Source organism: Mustelus asterias, unplaced genomic scaffold, assembly GCF_964213995.1.
Source record: "Mustelus asterias unplaced genomic scaffold, sMusAst1.hap1.1 HAP1_SCAFFOLD_44, whole genome shotgun sequence".
Lineage (NCBI taxonomy): Eukaryota > Metazoa > Chordata > Chondrichthyes > Carcharhiniformes > Triakidae > Mustelus > Mustelus asterias.
Window position 1 is genome coordinate 2,351,901 of NW_027590121.1, and position 26,280 is coordinate 2,378,180.

Genomic DNA, 26,280 nt, shown 5'->3' on the forward strand with positions numbered 1-26,280 from the left:
CTGTGTCACCGTGCTGCAGAATGCTAAATGGAATGAGAGAGAGAGTGTATGTGTGAGGGGCGTGGGTGGAGATTTAAAGAATGTTCCATAGAAACTACAATTGTCTGTTTTGAATTTCTATCATGTGCTGACAGTGATGATTTTTGTAAACTCCTTTCAGTGGATATTGGAAGGAGAGGTTTGGAAAATGGAAATCTCAAAAGAGTCACTTGATTCATAAGGACGTGAAAATCATCAGCCTTTTTAACATCAGTGTGACTGGAAAAGCACTGAGATTCTCACACCCGTATCAGAGTGTTCCAGTGCACTGATTGTGGAGAGACACAAGGACTCCGACACCATGGAGAAACCATGGAAATGTGGAGACTGTGGGAAGGGATTCAGAGCCCCATCTGAGGTGGAATCTCATCGACGCAGTCACACCGGGGAGAGACCGTTCATATGCTCCACTTGTGGGAAGGGATTCAATCATTCATCGAATCTGCTGAGACACCAGCGAATTCACACTGAGGAGAGGCTAGTCACCTGCTCACAGTGTGGGAAGGGATTCAGAGATTCATCCACTCTGCAGGGGGTGGGGGTGGGGAAAGAGCAGGGGCGGGGAGAGCAGGGGGGGAAAGAGAAAGATTGAGAGAGAAAGAATCCAACCCCTGTAATCAACCCTGTAAACCCCTGAGAGCAGCTAAACGGTCTCTCGTCAGTGTGAATGCGCTGGTGGACCATCAGTTCCCGAGAGCTTATGAAGCCACTCCCACAGTCAGAGCATTTAAAGGGTCTGTCTTGGGTGTGAGTGACCTTGTGGCTCAACAGGTTGGGCAACTGAGTGAATCCCGTCCCACAAACAGAGCAGCTAAACGGTCTCTCGTCAGTGTGAAGGGGTTGGTGGACCATCAGTTCCCGAGAGCTTATGAAGCCGCTCCCACAGTCAGAGCATTTAAAGGGTCTGTCTTGGGTGTGAGTGACCTTGTGGCTCAACAGGTTGAGCAACTGAGTGAATCCCTTCCCACACATAGAGCAGGTGAATGGCCTCTCCCTGGTGTGAACTCCCTGGTGTGTTTGTAAATGGGATAACTGAGTGAATCCCTTCCCACACGCACAGCAGGTGAATGGTCTCTCTCCAGCGTGACTGCGCTGATGAGTTTCCAGTGCAGATGGGAACCTGAATCCTTTCCCACAGTCCCCACATTTACACAATTTCTCCATGGTGCGGGTGTCCTTGTGACTCTCCAGGCTTGACAATCAGTTCAATTACAACATAACATGGGTGCGGTCTCTCTGCTGCAATGTATTTTCAGGCTGTTTAACTGGTTAAAGTTCTTTCCACAGTCACTCAGGTGTGAGCATGTTTCAGTGTGTGTGTGTCTCGGTGCTTTTCCAGTCACACTGATGTTTAAAATCTCCTGAAGCAGACAGAGCAGAGAAACATTTCCATTCTAGGTTCAAAGGTGGATGATATTCAGGTCCCAATGAACTGAGTGACTATGTTAGATTTTGATGTCAAGTTTGGTTTGATAATCGTTTTTAAATCTTCACCTTCTGATATCCTGCAAAAGGAATTTACAAAAGTCATCAGTGTCAGTACAGGATAGAAATTCAGAACAGACAATTCTAGTTTCTATGGAACATTCGTTCCTCTCTCAATCCCCAAAGCTGTAAATCGCCATCCCACACACTCTCCCTCCATTCTCACTCTGCTGTATCTAATATTCACCCTCCCAATTCTCCTGAAGGTGCTGATTGAGGCTGATTGACAGATCCACGCTCACTGCTTCCTGTCCTGGGCACAGAGAGAGCTGAAAATTTCCATGCAGGCTGCCAAACAGATAAATGTCTACATTACTGGAGTAAAAATGTGTGGAATGTACAGACTGGATTCACTTCCTTTCCCTTCAGTTGCTGCAAGTCCCCAATTTCCCCCAGAATGAGAAAAGAAATGGAAAGGGGGAAACATTGATTTCCTCCCAGATGTTGTCCAGAGGAGGGAGTTTCACTCTGAAGCTCATTGGGCAACTTCCGCATTGTGACATCACAATGGAGCCCTGCCTGAATCAGCCAATAGGAATCAGTCTCTTCCGCGATGACTAGTTCTGGAAGTTCTGGAAGACGAGAGTGTGGCTCGTTGTTCCGCTGTTTAAGAAGGGTTGCAAAGAGAAGCCTGGTAATTACAGGCCGGTGAACCTGACAACAGTGGCGGGTAAGTTACTGGAGAGGATTCTGGCCAACCTTTGGATAATCAAGGTCCGGTTAGGGAGAGTTGTCAGAGATCCTGGGTACCAGCAACTTTAGGCACTCTTAGTCGACTTGAGTACAAACAGCACTGGACACCAGGCATAATCCAATGTGGGGCCTTTAATGACTTGTGCACAAGGAGAAACCCTGTGCAGCTGTCCCGCAAGTGGTTCTGATGTTACAGAAAAAGAACCCAGGTCATCCTGTGATCAGGGGGGCTGGTGGGAGGAGGGGGCGGGACCCAGGTCATCCTCTGATCGGGGGGGGGGGGAGTGGTGGGAGGAGGGGGCGGGACCCAGGTGATCCTCTTATCGGTGGGAGGAGTGGGTGGGAGGAGGGGGCGGGACCCAGGTCATCCTCTGATCAGTGGGTGGGAGGAGGGGGCGGGACCCAGGTCATCCTCTGATCGGGGGGGGGGTTGGTGGGAGGAGGGGGCGGGACCCAGGTCATCCTCTGATCGGTGGGGGGAGGGGGTGGGACCCAGGTCATCCTCTGATCAGTGGGGGGAGTGGGTGGGTGGAGGGGGCGGGACCCAGGTCATCCTCTGATCAGTGGGGGGAGTGGGTGGGAGGAGGGGGCGGGACCCAGGTCATCCTCTGACGTGCTACGTTAACAAAATCAACAGTTACTAACCGAAATATAAAGCATCATGTGGTTTAGCTGACTTGACCATATTCCTATAGTTATTCAGTCATTAAAGACACAGTCATGGAGCATTAAACTTGCCTCGCAGGGCCCCTTGTATCAACACACAGGCAGCTGCTTTGTGAGACTGCGAGCAGCACAGACAAGTCAGAGATAAGAATGTCCTGAGAAGAGAGATTCATTGTGAAGGCTCAGGGACGGTTGATAAGATGTAAGAATTCTATGATTCTAAAGAACATTCGTTCCTCTCTCCTTCCCCAAAAGCTGTGAATCTCCATCCCACACACTCTCCCTCCATTCTCACTCTGCTGTATCTAATATTCACCCTCCCAATTCTCCTGAAGGTGCTGATTGAGGCTGATTGACAGATCCATGCTCACTGCTTCCTGTCCACCACACACAAATCATAAGAAACAGGAGCTGCAGTTGGCCATTCAGCCCATCGAACTGCCTCAACCATTCATTGAGAATTGGCTGATCTACCGCAGCATCATTTCCCAATTTATCCCCCAGATAGAGAGAGAATAGAGCCAATGTTTCGAGTCTGGAGAGAGGAAAGAATGTTCCACAGAAACTAGAATTGTCTGTTCTGAATTTCTATCCTGCACTGACACTGATGACTTCTGTAAACTTGTTTTACAGGATACTGAAAGAGGAATCACAGGCCGAAATCTCAAACGTCACATCTCGATCTGACAGAGTCATATTCCTTAGGACCTGAATATCATCGGCCTTTGAATCGAGGAGAAATGGTTGTCCGGCCTGATGACTTGAAAAGATTTCAAATATTAGTGTGACTGGAAAAGCGCCAACACACTGCCACACTGGAGTGAGAGTGTTCCAGTGCACTGAGCTTGAACCAGTTACACAGCCTGAATAAATATCACACCATTCACAGCGGGGGTGTGGACGAGTCTTCAACTGAAGAGAGGCAAGGACACCTGCACCATGGAGAAACCATGGAAATGTGGGGACTGTGGGAAGAGATACAAATACCCCTCTGAACTGGAAGCTCATCGGCGCAGCCACACAGGGGAGAGACCATTCACCTGCTCTCAGTGTGGGGCGGGATTCACTCAGTTATCCAGCCTGCAGACACACCAGCGAGTTCACACTGGGGAGAAACCATTCACCTGCTCTCAGTGTGGGACGGGATTCACTCGGTTATCCAGCCTGCGGAGACACCAGCGAGTTCACACTGGGGAGAGACCGTTCACCTGCTCTCAGTGTGGGAAGGGATTCACTCAGTTATCCACCCTGCAGAGACACCAGCGAGTTCACACTGGGGAGGGGCCCTTCACCTGCTCTCAGTGTGGGAAGGGATTCACTCAGTCATCCAGCCTGCAGAGACACCAGCGAGTTCACACTGGGGAGAGGCCATTCACCTGCTCTCGGTGTGGGAAGGGATTCACTCAGTTATCCAACCTGCAGACACACCAGCGAGTTCACACTGGGGAGAGGCCATTCACCTGCTCTCGGTGTGGGAAGGGATTCACTCGGTTATCCAGCCTGCAGACACACCAGCGAGTTCACACTGGGGAGAGACCGTTCACCTGCTCTCAGTGTGAGAAGGGATTCATTGATTTATCCGCCCTGCGGAGACACCAGCGAGTTCACACTGGGGAGAGGCCATTCACCTGCTCTCAGTGTGGGAAGGGATTCTGTGAGTCATCCAGGCTGCTGACTCACCAGCGAGTTCACACTGGGGAGAGGCCGTTCACCTGCTCTCAATGTGGGAAGGGATTCACTCGGTCCTCCCACCTGCAGAGACACCAGCGAGTTCACACTGGGGAGAAGCCGTTCACCTGCTCTCAGTGTGAGAAGAGATTCAGTCTTTCATCCCAGCTGCTGAGACACCAGCAAGTTCACGAGTGATTCCAGGGGTTGGATTCTGCTGTTATTGTTTCTGCTCTCAATTACATCCAGGACTGCATTTTGTTCATTCTCAGAGTTGGTCAATGGGGAGGGTCGGAGGGTTTCTTTCTGCTGGACTGGCCGGTCTCACAACTTTGCCTCCAGTGGGCTGATGCTCTTTGAGTCTTGTTGCGAATACCTGGTTTCAAATTTCACATGGATCACAGAGTGACCGGGTGTGAGGAAGTTCAGAGATATTTAGTCAGCATTTCTGTTTGAAACCCCCCAATGCCCATCCAATTTCCTTTGTAATTGTTTATTGTCTCCACTTCCTCCTCCCTCGTAGGCAGCGAGTTCCAGGTCATTACCATTCCCTGCATCAAAATATTCTTCCTCACATCCCCCCTTCCTCTCTGACCCGAAACCATAAATCTGTGACCCCCTTCGTCCTTGTCCCGTCAGCTAATGGGAACAGCTTTTCTTTGTCCACCTTATCTAAACCTGTCAGAATCTTGTCCACCTCTATCAAATCTCCCCTCAACCTCCTTTGCTCCAAGGAGAACAACCCCAGCCTGACATCGACAATAAAGAACAAACTAACAGAATATATTAATACCTGAAATCAAATGGGAATGTTTAATTTCTGTTTTAAAGATATTGTGAATATATTGTCCTGGACAATAAAGGAATTGGAATAACTCACCTTGGGTGCGGTTGAATGGAATATATCAATCTGGTATCCACCTACAGTCTCCCTCTCTCATGGCACTGTGGATGTACAAAGAACAAAGAACAATACAACACAGGAACAGGCCCTTCGGCCCTCCAAGCCCGCGCCGCTCCCCGGTCCAGGATTGAATCCTGAATCCAGGATCCCCGCCGAATTTTCCAGCCTATCTACATCCTAATATCCTATCCACCGAGCTGTCCCTCACAGCTACGATGCTTTGTTCATCACAATCTATTAACTCACCCCCACCCCCCCATTCCAGACCATGTGATTTCCAGGGAGAGGCGAAAACCCAGAGTGAAAAACCCAGGGCCAATATGGGGAAAGAAAATCTGGGAAATTCCTCTCCGACCCCCTGAGGCGATTGAAACGAGTCCAGGAGATCACACTGGCCCTGATCAGAAAATGCTTCCCAACCCTATTCATTTCCACTTCTGCTTTACGAACACCATATGAATTCCCTGCCTCCGAGACAGGTTCCCAACTATCCGCAGTCTCGCTCTGTACTGGCACCAGCAAGATGATCATAGAATGAAGCCTTGAAACGAGAAACAAAGAACAATTAGCCCGCGCCGCTTCCTGGTCCAAACTAGACCACTCTTTTGTATCCCTCCATTCCCACTCCGTTCATATAGCTGTATAGCATGTACTTACACCTCAGGCATTGTAGCAGTTCAGGAAGGCAGTGTTGGTGTTGACCACGGCCGAGGCAGCTACATACAGCCACATATTCTGTTATAATTGAAGGACTGCAAATTGAATGTGAGGAATTATGGGACTGGACTATCTTGACCACATTCCTGTGACTGCTCAGTTTCTGCAATCACGGACCATTAAAGCTGCTTAGCAGGGCCCTGACAGAGGACCTGGTGAGAATATTTACTCAGAATGAATTAGAATTAAACTTATTCCAGGACTGCTGGTGTTCAGCAGCTGAGATTCCTGAATCTGTAAAAAGGGGGTCCGACCAATCAACAAACAGTACTAGGTAGTTGGTTAAGAAGTTAAAAAGCATTCTGAACCATTGCTTAACCTATCGTCAATTTGTGATAAGAACTGTGAGGGACTTGTGACCAGATATTTGGTGAAGTGACGGTATACTCCAAGTAGCACTGGACTCAAAACCAGATCTCTGAGAGTAGATTCGAACAGTTATAATCCTACCCAAGCATGGCCAGTGAAAAATCAGAGCTTGAGTGGGGACCAGACAGGTCTCTTACCTGCCATTTGGAAACTAAGATCAAGAAGCTCATAGATAAAATGATTAGAGAATAGAGCCAACGTTTCGATTCTGGATGACACTTTGTAAGAAGCTCATCCAGACTCAAAACATTGGCACTATTCTCTCTCCAAAGATGCTGCCAGACCTGCTGAGATCTTCCAGCATTTTCTGTTTTTGTTTCAGATTCCAGCATCCACAGTATTTTACTTATATGATAAAATGATTAGTTCTGATTGGAATCCCCACGACCCTCCCGCAAAACAGAGGGAGTGCTGGCAAAAGGAGAAAAAGGATAAGGATGATAAAGTCTGGGTTCTGATTCTCCGAGCCCATGTAGACTTAACAAAATGAATGAACCAGTTTATAAAGAATAGAAGTTACCAATCCCAACAATAACTGATCAAATTAAAATAATTAGGTTGATGAATATAACAAAAAACATTAATGGGTGAAGTTTAAAATCAAGTTTGTTTTGTTGTTAGGGAAGTTTTTTAAACTTGTGTAAAGTGTCAAGTTTATTTCTGCTCACTCTCCACCCCTTTAGGTTCTGTAGAAAAGTTAACCCTTTCAGCAGACAGTTGATTTGTTTTTAAATTGCCCGGAAACTCGTGTCTATTTTAGTTTATAATTGAAGATTTATGGGAATTGGCTAAGATGGGCTTTTGACATTTTTAAAGTATAAAAAAGTGATCTTGAGAAGCCAACTTGGTAGAAAGAGGTGGAGGGAGAGATGTTTACAGAGAGGTGTTGAGAGCTGTTGGTTTCACAAGTTATCCACGTTTTCGGAGCCGTCACTTCATGTCCTGGTCTGAGAGGGATGGAGAGAAGTCTGTTCAATTGTTAAAGTTAAGGTTTCTGTAATAATTGTTAATCGACACTTTGCTTTTCATCTCCCTAACTTGTTACATTTTTAATGGTTAATAAACTTTCTGATTTCACCATTTGAATCTTTCTTTTTTGCCATATGGTTAAGTCGCTGGAACCTGGTGTGATTTACGATTAGGGAGGTTATTGCAAACCAGAGAACCCCCATAAATCTTCATTCAGATAAATCAAAGTTCTTACAAATGGAATGCTATCCTTTATTATGAGAGAAATTGAACATGGAAGTAAAGATATTATGCTTCAGTTACAGTAAGAAATCTCACAACACCAGGTTAAAGTCCAACAGGTTTATTTGGTAGCACAAGCCACTCGCTTTCAGAGCGCTGCTCCTTCGTCAGGTGAGTGGGAGTTCTGTTCACAAACAGGGCAAAAAAAACACACTCAATTTACAAAATAATGGTTGGAATGCGAGTCCAGGCAAGTTGTGGGGGTTACAGATAGTGTGATATGAACCCAAGATCCCAGTTGAAGCTGTGCTCATGTGTGCGGAACTTGGCTATCAGTCTCTGCTCAGCGACTCTGCGTTGTCATGTGTCGTGAAGGCCGCCTTGGAGAATGCTTACCCGAAGATCAGAGGCCGAATGCCTGTGACCGCTGAAGTGTTCCCCAACAGGAAGAGAACACTCTTGCCTGGTGTGAACATTTGGGGAACACTTCAGCAGTCATGGGCATTCAGCCTCTGATCTTCGGTTAAGCGTTCTCCAAGGCGGCCTTCGCGACACACGACAACGCAGAGTTGCTGAGCAGAGACTGATAGCCAAGTTCCACACACATGAGGACAGCCTCAACTGGGATCTTGGGTTCATGTCACACTGTCTGTAACCCCCATGACTTGCCTGGACTTGCAAAATCTCACTAACTGTCCTGTCTGGAGACAATACACATCTCTTTAACCTGTGCTTAACGCTCTCTCCACTCACATTGTCTGTATCTTTAAGACTTGATTACCTGTCAAGACTCGCATTCCAACCATTATTTTGTAAATTGAGTTTGTGTTTTTTTTGCCCTGTTTGTGAACAGAACTCCCACTCACCTGATGAAGGGGCAGCGCCCCGAAAGCTAGTGTCTTGTGCTACCAAATAAACCTGTTGGACTTTACCCTGGTGTTGTGAGACTTCTTACTGTGTTTACCCCAGTCCAACGCCGGCATCTCCACATCATGCTTCAGTTATACAGGGCGTTGCTGAAACTGCATCTTGAACACTGGGTGCAGCTTTGTCTCCTATTTAAGAAATGATACAAATGCATTGAAAGTGGTTCAGAGGAGGTTTAATAGATTGCTTCCCAATTCTTGACCTCACAGGATAAATTTGTCTGATTTTCTTTGTCTTCAGCTCTGAAAAAGGGTCATCCTGACTTGAAATGTTGTCTCTATTCTCTCTCGACAGATGCTGTCAGACTTGCTGAGATTGTCCAGCATTTTCTGTTTCTGTTTCAGATTCCAGCAACAGCAGAATTTTGCCTTTATACCAATTCTTGTTGGATGAGGGAATCAAAGGTATCGGGTGTAGAACGGGAATGTGGAACTCAACACAAACAGATCAGCCATGATGTAAATAAACGGTGGAGCAGACTCAAAGGGCCAAATGGCCGACTTCTGCTCCGATGTTGAATGTTGGTCACAAATTCCTGAGAATTGTGAAACAAGACTGGAAGACTTCTGCTGAGCAGAAACTGATAGCCAAGTTCCGCACACATGAGGATGGCCTCAACCGGGATCTTGGGTTCATGTCACACTATCGGTAACCCCCCACAGCTTGCCTGGACCTACAGAATCTCACTGGCTGTCCTGTCTGGAGACAATACACATCTCTTTAACCTGTGCTTAATGCTCTCTCCACTCACCTTGTCTGTATCTTTAAGACTTGATTAGCTGTAAAGATTCACATTCTAATCAGCATTCTGTAACTTGAGTTTGTGTCTCTGTGTGCACTGTTTGAGAGCAGATATCCATTCCATCTGACGAAGGAGCAGCGCTCTGAAAGCTCATGGCATTTGCTACCAAATATAACTGTTGGACTTTAACCTGGTGTTGTTAAAACTCTTACTCTGCTCTTTCCCCACAGCCCTGCAAATTCTTCCCTTTCAAGTCTTTTCCCTTTGGAAAGATTCTATTGAATCTGCTTTCAGGCAGATCAGAACAACTCGCTGTGTCAAAAAATAAAATAAAATCTCATCTCCTCCTCTGGCTCCTTTGCCAATTACCTGAGAGGGACTCACTTTCTGTTAAAGAGCCTGCCAACCCCTCTCACCCACTTTCCCTAATGTGCAACAATCTCAGCAGGAAAAGTCCAGAACAATCAAATATTTTTATTGATAAAAGTTTATTAATGAAACAGAACATGGTTAAAAACAAACAGAAAATGACTTGAGGATCAAAGACAACCAGAGTAAAAGGATGTTCACAATGTTCTGAACCCAAATGGTTTCTCTTTAATTGCTCTGTAGCCTGTTCCCTGCCCTCTTTGTGGAACACCTCCGCTCAGTCCACAAGCATGACCCTGACCTTCCGCTCGCTTGCCATTAGAATTCACCACCTTGTTCTCACGCTCACGTTTCTGTCCTCGGCCTGCTGCAATGTTCCGGAGAAGCCCAACACAAGCTGGACAAACAGCCCCTCATCTTCCGATGAGGCACTTTACAGCCTTCTGGACTCAACATTGGAGTTCAACAACTTCACACCCTGAACTCTCTCCTATGTTTTTATTTGTTTTTATTTGCTGAGTCAGTCTGCATCTTGTTTTCATGTTTTTTTGCTCCCAGACAGAGCTGTCCTTTATTCTGCCATTAACATTTACTCTGGACCAATGCTTTGTTTCTTGACCACAACCATTACCTCTCCCTTTGCCTTTTGTTCCAGGACATTTTTGTCATTTAATCTCACCCGCCCTCTAATCAATCCCTGACGTTCCCTTTTGTTCTACCTGACCCTCCCCCCTTTCTCACCAGCATCAAACCCATCACATTTCTCCCTCTCTTTCGTTCTGAAGTAGAGTTACATTGGACGTGAAACATTAACTCTGTTTCTCTCTCCACAGATGCTGCCAGACCTGCTGTGTTTTTCCAGTTCTTTCTGCATTTATTTTAGATCTATCTGTAGCGGTAGAAAAAACACTATTTGCTATCCAGGATAAAATTATTGTCCTCCATCAGCTTTTCATAGAAATCATAGAAACCCTACAGTGCAGAAGGAGGCCATTCGGCCCATCGAGTCTGCACCGACCACAATCCCACCCAGGCCCTACCCCCACATATTTACCCGCTAATCCCTCTAACCTACGCATTTTAGGACTCTAAGGGGCAATTTTTAACCTGGCCAATCAACCTAACCCGCACATCTTTGGACTGTGGGAGGAAACCGGAGCACCCGGAGGAAACCCACGCAGACACGAGAAGAACGTGCAAACTCCACACAGTGACCCGAGCCGGGAATCGAACCCGGGACCCTGGAGCTGTGAAGCAGCAGTGTTAACCACTACACTACCGTGCCGCCGATTTTTTGTGGATCATTTCAGTGGAAATGTGCTCTCCCAGGCTCAAAAAGCATCAGCCCACTGGAAGCAAAGTTGTGAGACCGGCCAGTTCAGCAGAAAGAAACCCTCCAACCCTCCCACTTCACCTACTGTCAGAATAAACAAAGTTCATTCTTGGATGTGATTAACAGCAGAATCCAATCCCTGTCATCACTGGTGAACTCGCTGGTGTGCCTGCAGGTAGGATAACTGAGTGAATCCCTTCCCACAGTCAGAGCAGGTGAATGGCCTCTCGAGAAAGTGAACTCGCTGGTGTACCCGCAGGTCGGATGACCTTCTAAACCTCTTTGTGCAGTGTGCACAGCTGAACGGTCTGTCTTCAATGTGAATGCGCTGGTGGGAGGTCAGTTCCCGAGAGCTTTTGAAACCATTCCCACAGTCAGAGCATTTAAAGGGTCTCTCCTGGGTGTGAGTGAGATTGTGACTCAATAGGTGGGAGAACTGAGTGAATCCCTTCCCGCACACAGAGCAGGTGAACGGCTTCTCCCCAGTGTGAACTCGCTGGTGTCGCAGCAGGGTGGATGACTGAGTGAATCCCTTCCCACAGACCAAACAGGTGAGTGGTCTCTCTCCAGTGTGAACACGCTGGTGGACCTGCAGGCTGAATGACCATTTAAATCTCTTTGAGCAGTGAGAACAGCTGAACGGTCTCTCCTCAGTGTGAATGCGCTGGTGGATCATCAGTTCCTGAGAGCTTCTGAAGCCGCTCCCACAGTCAGAGCATTTAAAGGGTCTCTCATTGGTGTGCATGAGATTATGTCTTTGCAAGCTGGGTAACTGAGTGAATCCCTTCCCACACACAGAACAGGTGAATGGCCTCTCCCCAGTGTGAACTCGCTGGTGTCTCCGCAGGTCGGATGACTGGGTGAATCCCTTTCCACACATGGAACAACTGAACTGCCTCTCCCCAGTGTGAATTCGCTGATGTCTCCTCAGGTTAGAAGACCGTCTAAACCTTTTTGTGCAGTGAGAGCAGCTGAACGGTCTGTCCTCAGTGTGAATGCGCTGGTGGGTCACCAGTTCTCCAGAGCTTTTGCAGCCACTCCCACAGTCAGAGCATTTAAAGGGTCTCTCATTGCTGTGAGTTAGATTGTGACACAGCAGGTGGGAAGACTGAGTGAATCCCTTCCCACACACGGAACAGGTGAATGGTCTCTCCCCGGTATGACTGCGTCGATGAATTTCCAGCTGAGATGGGAATCTGAATCCCTTCCCACAGTCCCCACATTTCCAAGGTTTCTCCATGGTGCGGGTGTCCCTGTAACTCTCCAGTTGAAGCCTCTTCCACACACAGAACACGGTAGCAGCCTCTCCCTGCTGTGAATGCTGTGATGTATTTTCAGGCTGTGTAACTGGTTAAAGCTCTTTCCACAGACAGTGCACGAGAACGCTCTCAGTTGAGTCTGTGTGTGTCTCGTGCTTTTCCAGTCACACTGATGTTTAAAGCCTTCAGAAACAGACAGAACAGAGAAATATTTCTCCTTCTTGATTCAAAGGCCGATGATTTTCAGGTCCCGATGATGTCAGATCTTGATGTGATGTTTGGTTAGAGATTTCTGGCAGTATATCCTTACCTTCTGATATCCTGTAAAACAAGTTTACAAAATTCATCAATGTCGGTACAGGACAGAAATTCTGAACAGACAATTCTAGTTTCTATGGAAATATCTTTCCTCTCTCATTCGACACAGGGCAGCACAGTGGTTAGCACTGCTGCCTCACAGCATCAGGGACCCAGGTTCAATTCTGGCCTTGGGTCACTGTCTGTGTGGAGTCTGCACGTTCTCCCTGTGTCTGCGTGGGTTTCCTCTGGGTGCTCCGGTTTCCTCCCACAGTCTGAAAGACGTGCTGGTTGGGTGCATTGGCCATGCTAAATTCTCCCTCAGTGTAACCCGAACGGGCGCCAGAGTGTGGCGACTAGGGAATTTTCACAGTAACTTCACTGCAGTGTTAATGTAAGCCGACTTCGACACTAATAAACTCAACTGAACATTTCCAAAAAGCTGTGAATCTCCATCCCACACACTCTCCCTCCATTCTCACTCTGCTGTATCTAATATTCACCCTCCCAATTCTCCTGAAGGTGCTGATTGAGGCTGATTGACAGATCCATGTTCACTGCTTCCTGTCCTGGACACAGAGAGCTGAAAATCTTCAAGCTGACAGTCACATTAAAGTTTTACATTTGGACATAAAGCAGACTGATGATGTGTGTAATGCACTGTATTACCTGGATACAGATACATGAAGAATGTGAGGCGGATTTTTATTTAGGCAGCGAGTGGTGACCTGGAAGTTAAAAATTCAACATGTGGGTTTTGGGGGGAATGCGCATGTGCGGGCGTGGGGCGGGGCCCAGGACAGAGCCGGCGCACTGACCATTGTCTGCCCGAGTCTTCCAGCCTTTCCCATTGGACAACAGCTCAGCGCGGCTGGAGGATAAAGTCCCGCCCACCCCCACGTGGGGCTCCGCCCCTCATTGTCTGTCTGCGGGGGATTGACCAATGGGAACTCTGGAGGACCGGAAGGCCTCTGATCCTCCAGCAAATCAGAGCTCCCCCACTGTCTGAATGCGGAAGTTGGACAATGAGCTTCTTCAGCAGTTCATTCCTGCCCAGCAAAGCTGCTGCTTCTATCTCTGAATGAAGATTGAGCTTCAGACACAGACTCAAGGAAGTGAAAAGAATCAGCCAATGCCTACGACCATACTCGTCTGAAAACGCCTGATCTCGGAAGCTAAGCAGACTTAGGCATGGTTATTACTTGAATGGGAGACCTCCTGGGAATACTAGGTTATTTGACTGTAGGGTGGCATGGTGGCACAGTGGTTAGCACTGCTGCCTCACAACGTCAGGGACTTGGGTCACTGTCTGTGTGGAGTTTGCATGTTCTCTCCCCATGTCTGCGTTGGTTTCCTCTGGGTGCTCTGGTTTCCTAGAACCATAGAAAATTACAGCTCAGAAACAGGCCTTTTGGCCCTTCTTGTCTGTGCCGAACCATTTTTTGCCTAGTCCCACTGACCTGCACTTGGACCATATCCCTCCACACCCCTCTCATCCATGAACACGTCCAAGTTTTTCTTAAATGTTAAAAGCAATTACCACTTTATCCGGCAGCTCATTCCACACTCCCACCACTCTCTGCGTGAAGAAGCCCCCCCCTAATATTCCCTTTAAACTTTTCTCCTTTCACCCTTAACCCATGCCCTCTGGTTTTTTTCTCCCCTAGCCTCAGCGGAAAAAGCCTGCTTGCATTCACTCTATCTATACCCATCAAAATCTTATACACCTCTATCAAATCTCCCCTCAATCTTCTACGCTCCAGGGAATAAAGTCCCAACCTATTCCATCTCTCTCTGTAACTCAGCTTCTCAAGTCCCGGCAACATCCTTGTGAACCTCTCTGCACTCTTTCAACCTTATTTACATCCTTCCTGTAACTAGGTGACCAAATCTGTACACAATACTCCGAATTCGGCCTCACCAATGCCTTATATAACCTTACCATAACACTCCAACTTTTATACTCGATACTCCGATTTATAAAAGCCAATGTACCAAAGGCACTCTTTACGACCCTATCCACCTGTGACGTCACTTTTAGGGAATTCTGTACCTGTATTCCCAGATCCCTCTGTTCAACTGCACTCTTCAGAGTCCGACCGTTTACCCTGTACGTTCTACTTTGGTTTGTCCTTCCAATGTGCAGTATCTCACACTTGTCTGCGTTAAATTCCATTTGCCATTTTTGAGCCCATTTTTCTAGTTGGTCCAAATCCCTCTGCAAGCTTTGAAAACCTTCCTCACTGTCCACTACACCTCCAATCTTTGTATCATCAGCAAACTTGCTGATCCAATTTACCACATTATCATCCAGATTATTGATATAGATGACAAACAACAATGGACCCAACACTGGTCCCTGCGGCACACCACTAGTCACAGGCCTCCACTCAGAGAAGCAATCCTCCACAACCACTCTCTGGCTTCTTCCATTGAGCCAGTGTCTAATCCAATTTACTACCTCCCCATGTATACCTAGCGACTGAACCTTCCTACTAACCTCCCATGGGGGACCTTGTCAAAGGCCTTGCTGAAATCCAGGTGGACAACATCCACCGCCTTCCCTTCATCCACTTTCCTGGTCACCTCCTCGAAAAACTCTAACAGATTGGTCAAACATGACCTACCACGCACAAAGCCATGTTGACTCTCCCTAATAAGACCCTGTCTATCCAAATATTTGTAGATCCTATCCCTTATCACACCTTCCAATAACTTGCCCACTACCGACGTCAAACTTACTGGCCGATAATTTCCAGGATTTCTTTTGGAACCTTTTTTAAACAACGGAACAACATGAGCCACCCTCCAATCATCCGGCACCTCCCCCGTGAATACTGACATTTTAAATATGTCTGCCAGGGCCCCTGCAAGTTCAACACTAGCTTCCCTCAAGGTCCGTGGGAATACCCTGTCAGGTCCTGGGGATTTATCCACTCTGATTTGCCTCAAGACAGCGAGCACCTCCTCCCCTTTAATCTGTAAAGGTTCCATGACCTCCCTACCTGTTTGCCCTATTTCTGTAGACTCCATGCCCGTTTCCTCAGTAAATACGGATGCAAATAAACCATTTAGTATCTCCCCCATCTCTTTTGGTTCCATACACAGTCTACCACTCTGGTCTTCAAGAGGACCAATTTTATCCCTCACTATCCTTTTGCTCCTAACATACCTATAGAAGCTCTTTGGATTTTCCTTCACTCTGTCTGCCAAAGCAACCACATGTCTTCTTTTAGCCCTCCTGATTTCCCTCTTAAGTAGCTTCTTGCACTTTTTATACTCCTCGAGCAGACAGAGGATATAATCCTCCCACAGTCCTCCCACAGTCCAAAAGATGTATGGGTCAGGTGGATTGGCCATGTTAAATTGACCCTTAGTGCCAGGGGGACAAGTTAGGGTAAATGCGCAGGGGTACGGGGATAGGGCCTGGGTGGGATTGTGGTTGGTGCAGACTCGATGGGCCGAATGGCTTCCTTCTACACTATAGGATTCTATGATTTTATGAAGTGAATCCAGAGAGGGTGCAGACTCAGGAAAGGTTGGCCCAGCTCTCTCTCTCTCTTAAAGACATTGACATTCTTTGCTCCCTCAGCTGGACACATTGATTTGTCTGGTTAAGAGGATGTTCTCTTTCCTAATGTTCACAATTAAAGGGCTGCTTTCCCCAGGAGATGGCTGACATTTAAGGGGACAGTAAATTAATATCGGACAGAGATATATTTCATGATTTTTTGTGTCACAGATTAATTATTTATGGTTCTGCAATGAAGTAATTTATTATTATTTCTATTCTTATAATATTGTACTGTACCTATGTTCTATACTTCCAGTTATAGAATCATTACAGCAAAGGGGTCCTTTCAGCCACACACGTCCATCCTGACTCTTTTGGTAAAAGTCTCTTGGTTCTGGAAGTAGTGAGCATGGATCTGTCAATCAGCCTCAATCAGCACCTTCAGGAGAATTGGGAGGGTGAATATTAGATACAGCAGAGTGAGAATGGAGGGAGAGTGTGTGGGATGGAGATTTACAGCTTTTGGGGAATGAGAGAGGAAAGAATGTTCTATGGAAACTAGAATTGTCTGTTCTGAACTTCTATCTTGTACTGACAGTGATGACTTTTGTAAACTCCTTTTACAGGATATCAGAAGGTGAAGATTTGCAGGCAGAAATGTCAAACCAAATGTCACACTAAGATCTCACAAATTCACTCTATTTATCGGAACCTGAATATCATCCGTCTTTCAATTTAGAAGGAGAAATTTTTGTCTGTTCTGTCTTTTTCAGGAGATCTTAAATATCAGTGTGCCTGGAAAAGCACTGAAACACACACACACCTGAGTGAGCGTGTTCCAGTGCACGGACTGTGGAAAGAGCTTTAACACAGTCTGAAAAAACATTGCATCATTCACATCAGGGAGAGAAATTAATTGTGTTCTGTGTGTGGACGAGGCTTCAGCAGATCGTGGAACTAGCAGAGTCACAAGGACACCCGCACCATGGAGAAACGGTGGAAATGTGGGGACTGTGAGAAGGGATTCAATTACCCATCAAAGCTGGAAACTCATCAATGCAGTCACACCGGGGCGAGACCGTTCACCTGCTCTATGTGCGGGACGGGATTGTTATGCAACCTGCAGAGACAGCGAGTTGGATTCTGCTTTATTGCTGTGGTTAATCGCATCCAGGACTGAACCATGTTCATTCTGACAGTAGGTGAAGTGGGAGGGTCGGAGGGTTTCTTTCTCGTGGACTGGCCGGTCCCACAACTTTGCTTCCAGTGGCTGATGCTCTTTGAGCCTGGGAGAGCACATTTCCACTGAAATGATCCACATTTGATGGCAGGATTAGAGGATACATGTGAAGATTCTTGTAGTTTAATTGTGAATGTCAATGCTGGAGAAATACTATTTCTTAAATTGTATTCGCTTTTTAACTTAAAGAGAAATAGTCACTTTCCTTCAACATACACAGCAGATTATGGGGATAGGATCTGGGGTGGTTGATGCAGATTCGATGGGCCGAATGGCCTCCTTCTGCACTGTAGGGATTCGATGATTTCTATGAGTTAATGGGACGTGACATCAGCAAGATGACCAATATCCTTCAGGGACCAATCAGACATTGATCATGCACCATTTTATCAATCAAGGATTGATCATGTGCTGCTTGGGCCAATCAGAACCACAGCAGACGAGCGACAAAGCTGAATGAGCGAATACCGCACAGAGTTAGTTGTGAGCGAGGGTTAATGAGCGACAATTTTCTGGAGCTCGGTGCGCATCACACAACATGAAGTAAGAAGATAGACTTTGGTCAACAGAACAGCCGACAGCCACAGTCAACCAGAAGCTGAGAGCTGGTGTTCCAGAGTGAGTGGACTGATCCACTGTGTTTAAATATTGTGATTTTATACTTATTACAATTAATAAATTCTGTGACAACATTCTTGTACCTGGAATGGTCTGTAACTAGTCAGGAGCTGCAGATTCCTTTCACAACTTATTCCAATGGGTAACTGACCTGACTGTTACAATTGAGATTGGAGCCAAACCCAGATCTTACAATAGGATAGAATTTCACATTCTGTTTGAAGGGGAGAAATGTGGGTCTGAGACCAGTATTTTAAATCTAAATAAATGGTCTGAAAGCAGAGCTGGCGAAGCCATACAAAATAAGGGAAATTATCTTTTTTCATCTTTGATTTGTTTTGAAATATTTTCTGTGAATATCGTTATCATCCTGGTTGGGGCCGTTAATGTTTAAAGAAAAATTCAAATAGCCAGTGATTAACTGGAAGAATAATGTCACAAGAATCTTGAAACAAAAACATACTTTATTGGATATATAAAACAAAGGAAAATTAAAAACCAACACTACAAACTGAACACCGTAGGTTAAAGACTTATGTTATAAACACAGTTCTACTTTTTAACTTCTACCCAAAATTTACCTGATACTTAATATCTTGAAGGTTCATTCACTTCTGTTCCTGTGAACATATGGAAGGTACGTCAAAGCTCCCCAGAATTCACTTTAATCCTCCTCAGTGTTCCAGCGATTCTCCAAGCTTTTATGAGGTCCTTCCATTAGCTTCCCACGAAACAACCCTTCAACTTCCCTCTATGATCTCAAAACTGTGGACTCCTCAATCAAAGCCTGAGCTTCACTGTCTTCTTGCTGAGGGATTGAAACATGAGGAACAGCCCTGGTTCCTCATGGCCCTCGAGGCTTCCAGTCCCACAGCTGGTTCACAGCTCCTGGTCCCACTGCTCCTGGTCCTGCAGCATTTTCACAGCTCCTGCTCCCACAGCTGGTTCACGGCTCCTGCTCCCACAGCTGGTTCACAGTTCCTGGATCCACAGTTGACAGCTTCCAGGCTAACTGCAGACTGCCTGCTTTCTGTGAAAGGTCAAAGCCTTTCTCTTTTCTCCATACCGTTTAACTAAGGGTCTGTGGAATATTCCATTCAGGGGGAGGTGTTGGGATAGTGGGAATGTCTCTGGCCGAGTAATGCAGAGACCCAGCAAAGGGTCTGGGGACAGACAGCCGGTGGGATTTGAATTCAGTGAATCAATCTGGAATTATATAAAGTTAGTCTCAGTAACGGTGACCATAAAACTGTCAGGGATTGTTGTAAAAACCCATCCGGTTCACCCTATTAATACCCCCTATTAGGGAAGGAAATCTGCCATCCTTACCCGGTCTGGCCTACATGTGAATCCAGACCCACACAGCGATGTGGGTGAATCTTAACTGTCCCTCTGAAATGGCCGGGCAAGTCACTCTATTCAGGGGCAATTAGGAGCTGAGCAACGTGTGCTGGGGCTTTGCCAGCAGTGTCCACATCCCAGGGAAGAATAAAGAATATTCCACGGAAAGTGATGGGTGATTTGAAATGAATTGAAAGTAGGTCAGGAGGTGCTCGTATCGTCCAGAGCTGCTTTTCAATGGATCCTCCTGTTTAAAATAAAAACACATCACTGTGCCCCTTTCCCAGACACACTGACCTTGGAATATCACAATGCTGTTTTTAAACATTCCTTTGTTAAAGAATCAGTCATTTAGAATTGTGAAACAGACAGAAATTAAATGTTCCGTTTTTCCTGGGATCCTCCTGTGCCTGGCACCGGTGTCCTGAACAAGGTTATTAACATTCTCTGGGTTAAAGGTTCCTCCTGGTTCTTGCTGTCTGTTGTGTCCTTTGTCACAGTCGGTACCAGGACATTTCTATTGAAAGGTTGTTAAGAAATTCCAGTGAATTCCAGTCCCTTGTGTAACGTTCCATTTGGTGTGCGTCAGATTCAGAGATGTCCACGTGTGTGTGAAAAGGGTTCTGGGTAAGGGTTTTAACCCTTCTTTCCCCGTTAGTAACAATGAGCCCTGTATTCAATTCTAAAGTATAAAGTCCTCATTAGAACATAGAACATAGAACAGTACAGCACAGAACAGGCCCTTCGGCCCAGGATGTTGTGCCGAGCTTTATCTGAAACCAAGATCAAGCTATCCCACTCCCTATCATCCTGGTGTGCTCCATGTGCCTATCCAATAACCGCTTAAATGTTTCTAAAGTGTCTGACTCCACTATCACTGCAGGCAGTCCATTCCACACCCCAACCACTCTCTGCGTAAAGAACCTACCTCTGATATCCTTCCTGTATCTCCCACCACGAACCCTATAGTTATGCCCCCTTGTAATAGCTCCATCCACCCGAGGAAATAGTCTTTGAACGTTCACTCTATCTATCCCCTTCATCATTTTATAAACCTCTATTAAGTCTCCCCTCAGCCTCCTCCGCTCCAGAGAGAACAGCCCTAGCTCCCTCAACCTTTCCTCATATGACCTACCCTCCAAACCAGGCAGCATCCTGGTAAATCTCCTCTGCACTCTTTCCAGCGCTTCCACATCCTTCTTATAGTGAGGTGACCAGAACTGCACACAATATTCCAAATGTGGTCTCACCAAGGTCCTGTACAGTTGCAGCATAACCCCACGGCTCTTAAACTCCAACCCCCTGTTAATAAAAGCTAACACACTATAGGCCTTCTTCACAGCTCTATCCACTTGACTGGCAACCTTTAGAGATCTGTGGATATGGACCCCAAGATCTCTCTGTTCCTCCACAGTCTTCAGAACCCTACCTTTGACCCTGTAATCCACATTTAAATTTGTCCTACCAAAATGAATCACCTCACATTTATCAGGGTTAAACTCCATTTGCCATTTTTCAGCCCAGCTTTGCATCCTATCTATGTCTCTTTGCAGCCTGCAACAGCCCTCCACCTCATCCACTACTCCACCAATCTTGGTGTCATCAGCAAATTTACTGATCCACCCTTCAGCCCCCTCCTCTAAGTCATTAATAAAAATCACAAAGAGCAGAGGACCAAGCACTGATCCCTGCGGCACACCGCTAGCAACCTGCCTCCAATCCGAAAATTTTCCATCGACCACCACCCTCTGTCTTCGGTCAGACAGCCAGTTACCTATCCAATCGGCCAACTTTCCCTCTATCCCACACCTCCTCACTTTCATCATAAGCCGACCATGGGGGACCTTATCAAACGCCTTACTAAAATCCATGTATATGACATCAACTGCCCTACCTTCATCAACACACTTAGTTACCTCCTCAAAAAATTCTATCAAATTTGTGAGGCACGACTTGCCCTTCACAAATCCGTGCTGACTATCTCGGATTAATCCGCATCTTTCTAAATGGTCGTAAATCCCATCCCTAAGGACCCTTTCCATCAATTTACCAACCACCGAAGTAAGACGAACCGGTCTATAATTACCAGGGTCATTTCTATTCCCTTTCTTAAACAGAGGAACAACATTCGCCATTCTCCAGTCCTCTGGCACCATCCCCGTGGACAGCGAGGACCCAAAGATCAAAGCCAAAGGCTCTGCAATCTCATCCCTTGCCTCCCACAGAATCCTAGGATACATTTCATCAGGCCCAGGGGACTTATCGACCTTCAGTTTATTCAAAACTGCCAAGACATCCTCCCTCCGAACATCTATTTCCTCCAGCCTATTAGCCTGTAACACCTTCTCTTCCTCAAAAACATGGCCCCTCTCCTTGGTGAACACTGAAGAAAAGTATTCATTCATCACCTCGCCTTTCTCTACTGACTCCATACACAAGTTCCCACTACTGTCCTTGACCGGCCCTAACCTCACCCTGGTCATTCTTTTATTCCTCACATAAGAGTAAAAAGCCTTGGGGTTTTCCTTGATCTGACCCGCCAAGGACTTCTCATGTCCCCTCCTAGCTCTCCTAAGCCCCTTTTTCAGCTCATTCCTTGCTAACTTGTAACCCTCAATCGAGCCATCTGAACCTTGTTTCCTCATCCCTACATAAGCTTCCCTCTTCCTTTTCACAAGACATTCCACCTCTTTTGTGAACCATGGTTCCCTCACTCGGCCATTTCCTCCCTGCCTGACAGGAACATACCTATCAAGGACATCCAGTATTTGTTCCTTGAAAAAGTTCCACTTTTCATTAGTTCCTTTCTCTGACAGTTTCTGTTCCCAACTTATGCCCCCTAATTCTTGCCTAATCGCATCATAATTACCCCTCCCCCAATTGTAAACCTTGCCCTGCCGTACGGCCCTATCCCTCTCCATTGCAATAACAAAAGACACCGAATTGTGGTCACTATCTCCAAATTGCTCTCCCACAACCAAATCTAACACTTGGCCCGGTTCATTTCCCAGTACCAAATCCAATGTGGCCTCACCTCTAGTCGGCCCATCCACATATTGTGTCAGGAAACCCTCCCGCACACACTGCACAAAAACTGCCCCATCCAAACTATTTGACCTACAAAGGTTCCAATCAATATTTGGAAAGTTAAAGTCCCCCATGACAACTACCCTGTGACCCCCACACATATCCATAATCTGCTTAGCAATTTCTTCCTCCACATCTCTATTACTATTTGGGGGCCTATAGTAAACTCCTAGCAACGTGACCGCTCCTTTCCTATTTCTAACTTCAGCCCATATTACCTCAGTGTGCAGATCCCCCACGAAGTGCCTTTCCGCAGCCGTTAAACTATCCTTGATTAACAATGCCACTCCTCCACCTCTTTTACCAGCTTCCCTACACTTAGTGAAACATCTATACCCCGGAACGTCCAACAACCATTCCTGTCCTTGTTCTACCCACGTCTCCGTAATGGCCACAACATCGTAGTCCCAAGTACCAATCCACGCCCCAAGTTCATCTACCTTGTTCCGGATGCTCCTTGCATTGAAGTAGACACACTTCAACCCACCTTCCTGTCTACCAGTACCCACCCTTGACCCTGATACCTTCCCCAATACCTCACCACCCTCACTGACTTCTGGACTACAACTCCCTTTCCCACTCCCCTGACAAATTAGTTTAAACCCCCCTGAAGAGCCGTAACAAATTTCCCTCCGAGGATATTGGTGCCCCTCTAGTTCAGGTGCACCCCGTCCTGTTTGTACAGGTCCCACCTTCCCCAGAACGTGTTCCAATTATCCACGTATCTGAAACCCTCCCTCCTGCACCATCCCTGCAACCACATATTTAACTGCACTCTCTCCCTGTTCCTCAACTCGCTATCACGTGGTACCGGCAACGTACCAGAGATGACCACATGTTTCGTCTTGGCTCTCAGCTTCCAGCCCAGCTCCAGAAATTCCTGCTTTAAATCCCCGTCCCTTCTCTTACCTATGTCATTGGTACCAATGTGCACCACGACTTGTGACTGTTTCCCCTCCCCCTTCAGAATCTGGAAAACACGGTCTGAGACATCACGGACCTTGGCATCCGGTAGGCAACATACCATCCGTGAGTCTCTTTTGCTGCCACAGAACCTCCTATCTATCCCTCTAACTAACGAGTCCCCAATAACTATCGCCCTCCCGCTCTCCCCCTTTCCCTCCCGAGCCACAGAGACGGACACAGTGCTGGAGATCCTCTCACTGCGGCTCCCCACTGGTATGTCATCCCCCTCAACCGTATCCAAAGCGGAATACTTGTTGCTAAGGGGAACGACCACCGGGGATCCCTGCACGGACTGCTTCCTCCCAGCCCCTCTCACCGTCACCCATCTGTTTTCAATCCTCGGAGTAACTGTGTTCCTAAAGCTTGTGTCTATGGCCATCTCTGCGTCCCTGATGATCCTAAGTTCATCCAACTCCAGCTCCAGTTCCCTAACATGGTTTTGGAGGAGCTGCAGATGGGTGCACTTCCCACAGGTGTAATCAGTAGGGACACTGTCGTCGTCCCTCACCTCAAACATAGTGCAAGAGGAACATTGCACTGCCTGCACACCCATCCCCTCTAGATACCTTGCCAGTACCAGGTAGAAAGTGCAAAAATGAATTCAACTCACCCCTGCTCGCCCTTTCACACTCTGCTTCCCACACACTCAAGCCCTGTGAGCCAAAGTCTTATAGCTCACACTCTGCTTCCCACACACTCCACTGCCCGCTGTATACTGCAGCCTACCTTTTATACTTCACGCGCTTAAAAAACCCTTCCCAGACTCCTTTGCTGCCCACTTCTAGTTTTCACTTGAAACTTGAAAAACTGCTGTTAAAGTAAAGGCCAAAAAAATACACACACTAGCTGACTAATTAAATAAATAAACAATTCAATTAATCTCTCACCAGCACTGCTGCCTTCAATCACCCCTCTCAGCTTGCTCCAGTGGATCAATGAATAGTGGAAGGTGTGCAGCAGCAGCCCGCACAGGAAACGCCTCTGCGTGGTAGAAAAAGGCACGGAGGGCATTTCCGCGAGGCGGCTCAGGCTGTGGGGCACCTCACCCAGGGAGGGGGGCTGAGGCTTTGGGCCAATGTGGAATTCCGTCTGAATGGCTATCTAGATAAGTCTTAAACGTTCCCAGTGTGTCCGCCTCCACCACCTTGCCTGGCAGCGCATTCCAGGCCCCCACCACCCTCTGTGTAATATGTCCTTCTGATATCTGTGTTAAACCCCCCCCCCTCACCTTGAACCTATGACCCCTCGTGAACGTCACCACCGACCTGGGGAAAAGCTTCCCACCGTTCACCCTATCTATGCCTTTCAAAATTTTATACACCTCTATTAAGTCTCCCCACATCCTCCGTCTTTCCAGGGAGAACAACCCCAGTTTATCCAATCTCTCCTCATAACTAAGCCCCTCCGTACCAGGTAACATCCTGGTAAACCACCTCTGTACTCTCTCCAAAGCCTCCATATCCTTCTGGTAGTGTGGCGACCAGAACTGGACGCAGTATTCCAAATCCGGCCGAACCAATGTTCTATACATCTGCAACATCAGACCCCAACTTTTATACTCTATGTCCCGTCCTATAAAGGCAAGCATGCCGTATGCTGCCTTCACCACCTTCTCCACCTGTGACATCACCTTCAAGGATCTGTGGACTTGCACACCCAGGTCCCTCTGCATATCTACACCCTTTATGGTTCTGCCATTTATCGTATAGCTCCTCCTACATTATTTCTACCAAAATGCATCACTTCGCATTTATCAGGATTGAACTCCATCTGCCATTTCCTTGCCCAAATTTCCAGCCTATCTATATCCTTCTGTAGCCTCTGACAATGCTCCTCACTATCTGCAAGTCCTGCCAATTTTGTGTCATCCGCAAACTTACTGATCACCCCAGTTACACCTTCTTCCAGATCATTTATATAAATCACAAACAGCAGAGGTCCCAATACAGAGCCCTGCGGAACACCACTAGTCACAGGCATCCAGCTGGAAAAAGACCCTTCCACTCCCACCCTCTGTCTTCTGTGACCAAGCCAGTTCTCCACCCATCTAGCCACCTCCCCCTTTATCCCATGAGATCCAACCTTTTTCACCAGCCTACCATGAGGGACTTTGTCAAACGCTTTACTGAAGTCCATATAGACGACACCCACGGCCCTTCCCTCGTCAACCATTTCAGTCACATCTTCAACAACTTCCCCACCACGGATGTCAAGCTCACCGGCCTATAATTACCTGGGTTAAATAACGGGACCACATTAGCTATCCTCTGGGACCTCACCTGTGTCCAGTGATGAGACAAAGATTTGCGTCAGAGGCCCAGCGATTTCATCTCTCGTCTCCCTGAGCAGCCTTGGATAGATTCCATCAGGCATTGGGGATTTGTCATTCTTTATATTCTCTAACAAATCTAAAACTTCCTCCCTTGTAAAGGAGATTTTCTCCAATGGTTCAACACTCCCCTCCGAGACACTCCCAGTCAACACATCCCTCTCCTTTGTGAATACCGACGCAAAGTATTCATTTCGGATCTCCCCGACTTCTTTGGGCTCCAAGCATAATTCCCCACTTTTGTCCCTCCGGTCCAATTTTTTTTTCCCCTGACAACCCTTTTGTTCCTAACGTATGAATAAAATGCCTTGGGATTCTCCTTAATCCTGTCTGCCAAGGACATTTCGTGACCCTTTTTGCACTTCTAATTCCCCGTTTGAGTTCTTTCCTACTTTCTTTGTACTCCTCCAGAGCTCCCTCTGTTTTTAGCTGCCTGGACCGAACATACGCCTCTTTTCTTTTTGACCAGTCCCTCAATTTCCCTGGTTATCCACGGTTCTCGAATCCTATCCTTTTTTACGGGCAC

The 26,280-nt window shown here is 46.9% G+C and overlaps 1 protein-coding gene across 1 annotated transcript in view; it reads left to right on the forward strand.

Moving 5' to 3' along the window:
* The first annotated feature begins 3,822 nt into the window (after window positions 1-3,822).
* Window positions 3,823-26,280, forward strand: part of LOC144482996 (uncharacterized) — a 191,368-nt gene continuing 168,910 nt past the window's right edge. The window contains exon 1 of the mRNA XM_078201821.1: window positions 3,823-4,686. Coding sequence (XP_078057947.1) covers window positions 3,823-4,686 — 864 coding nt within the window. The remainder of the gene's footprint in view (window positions 4,687-26,280) is intronic.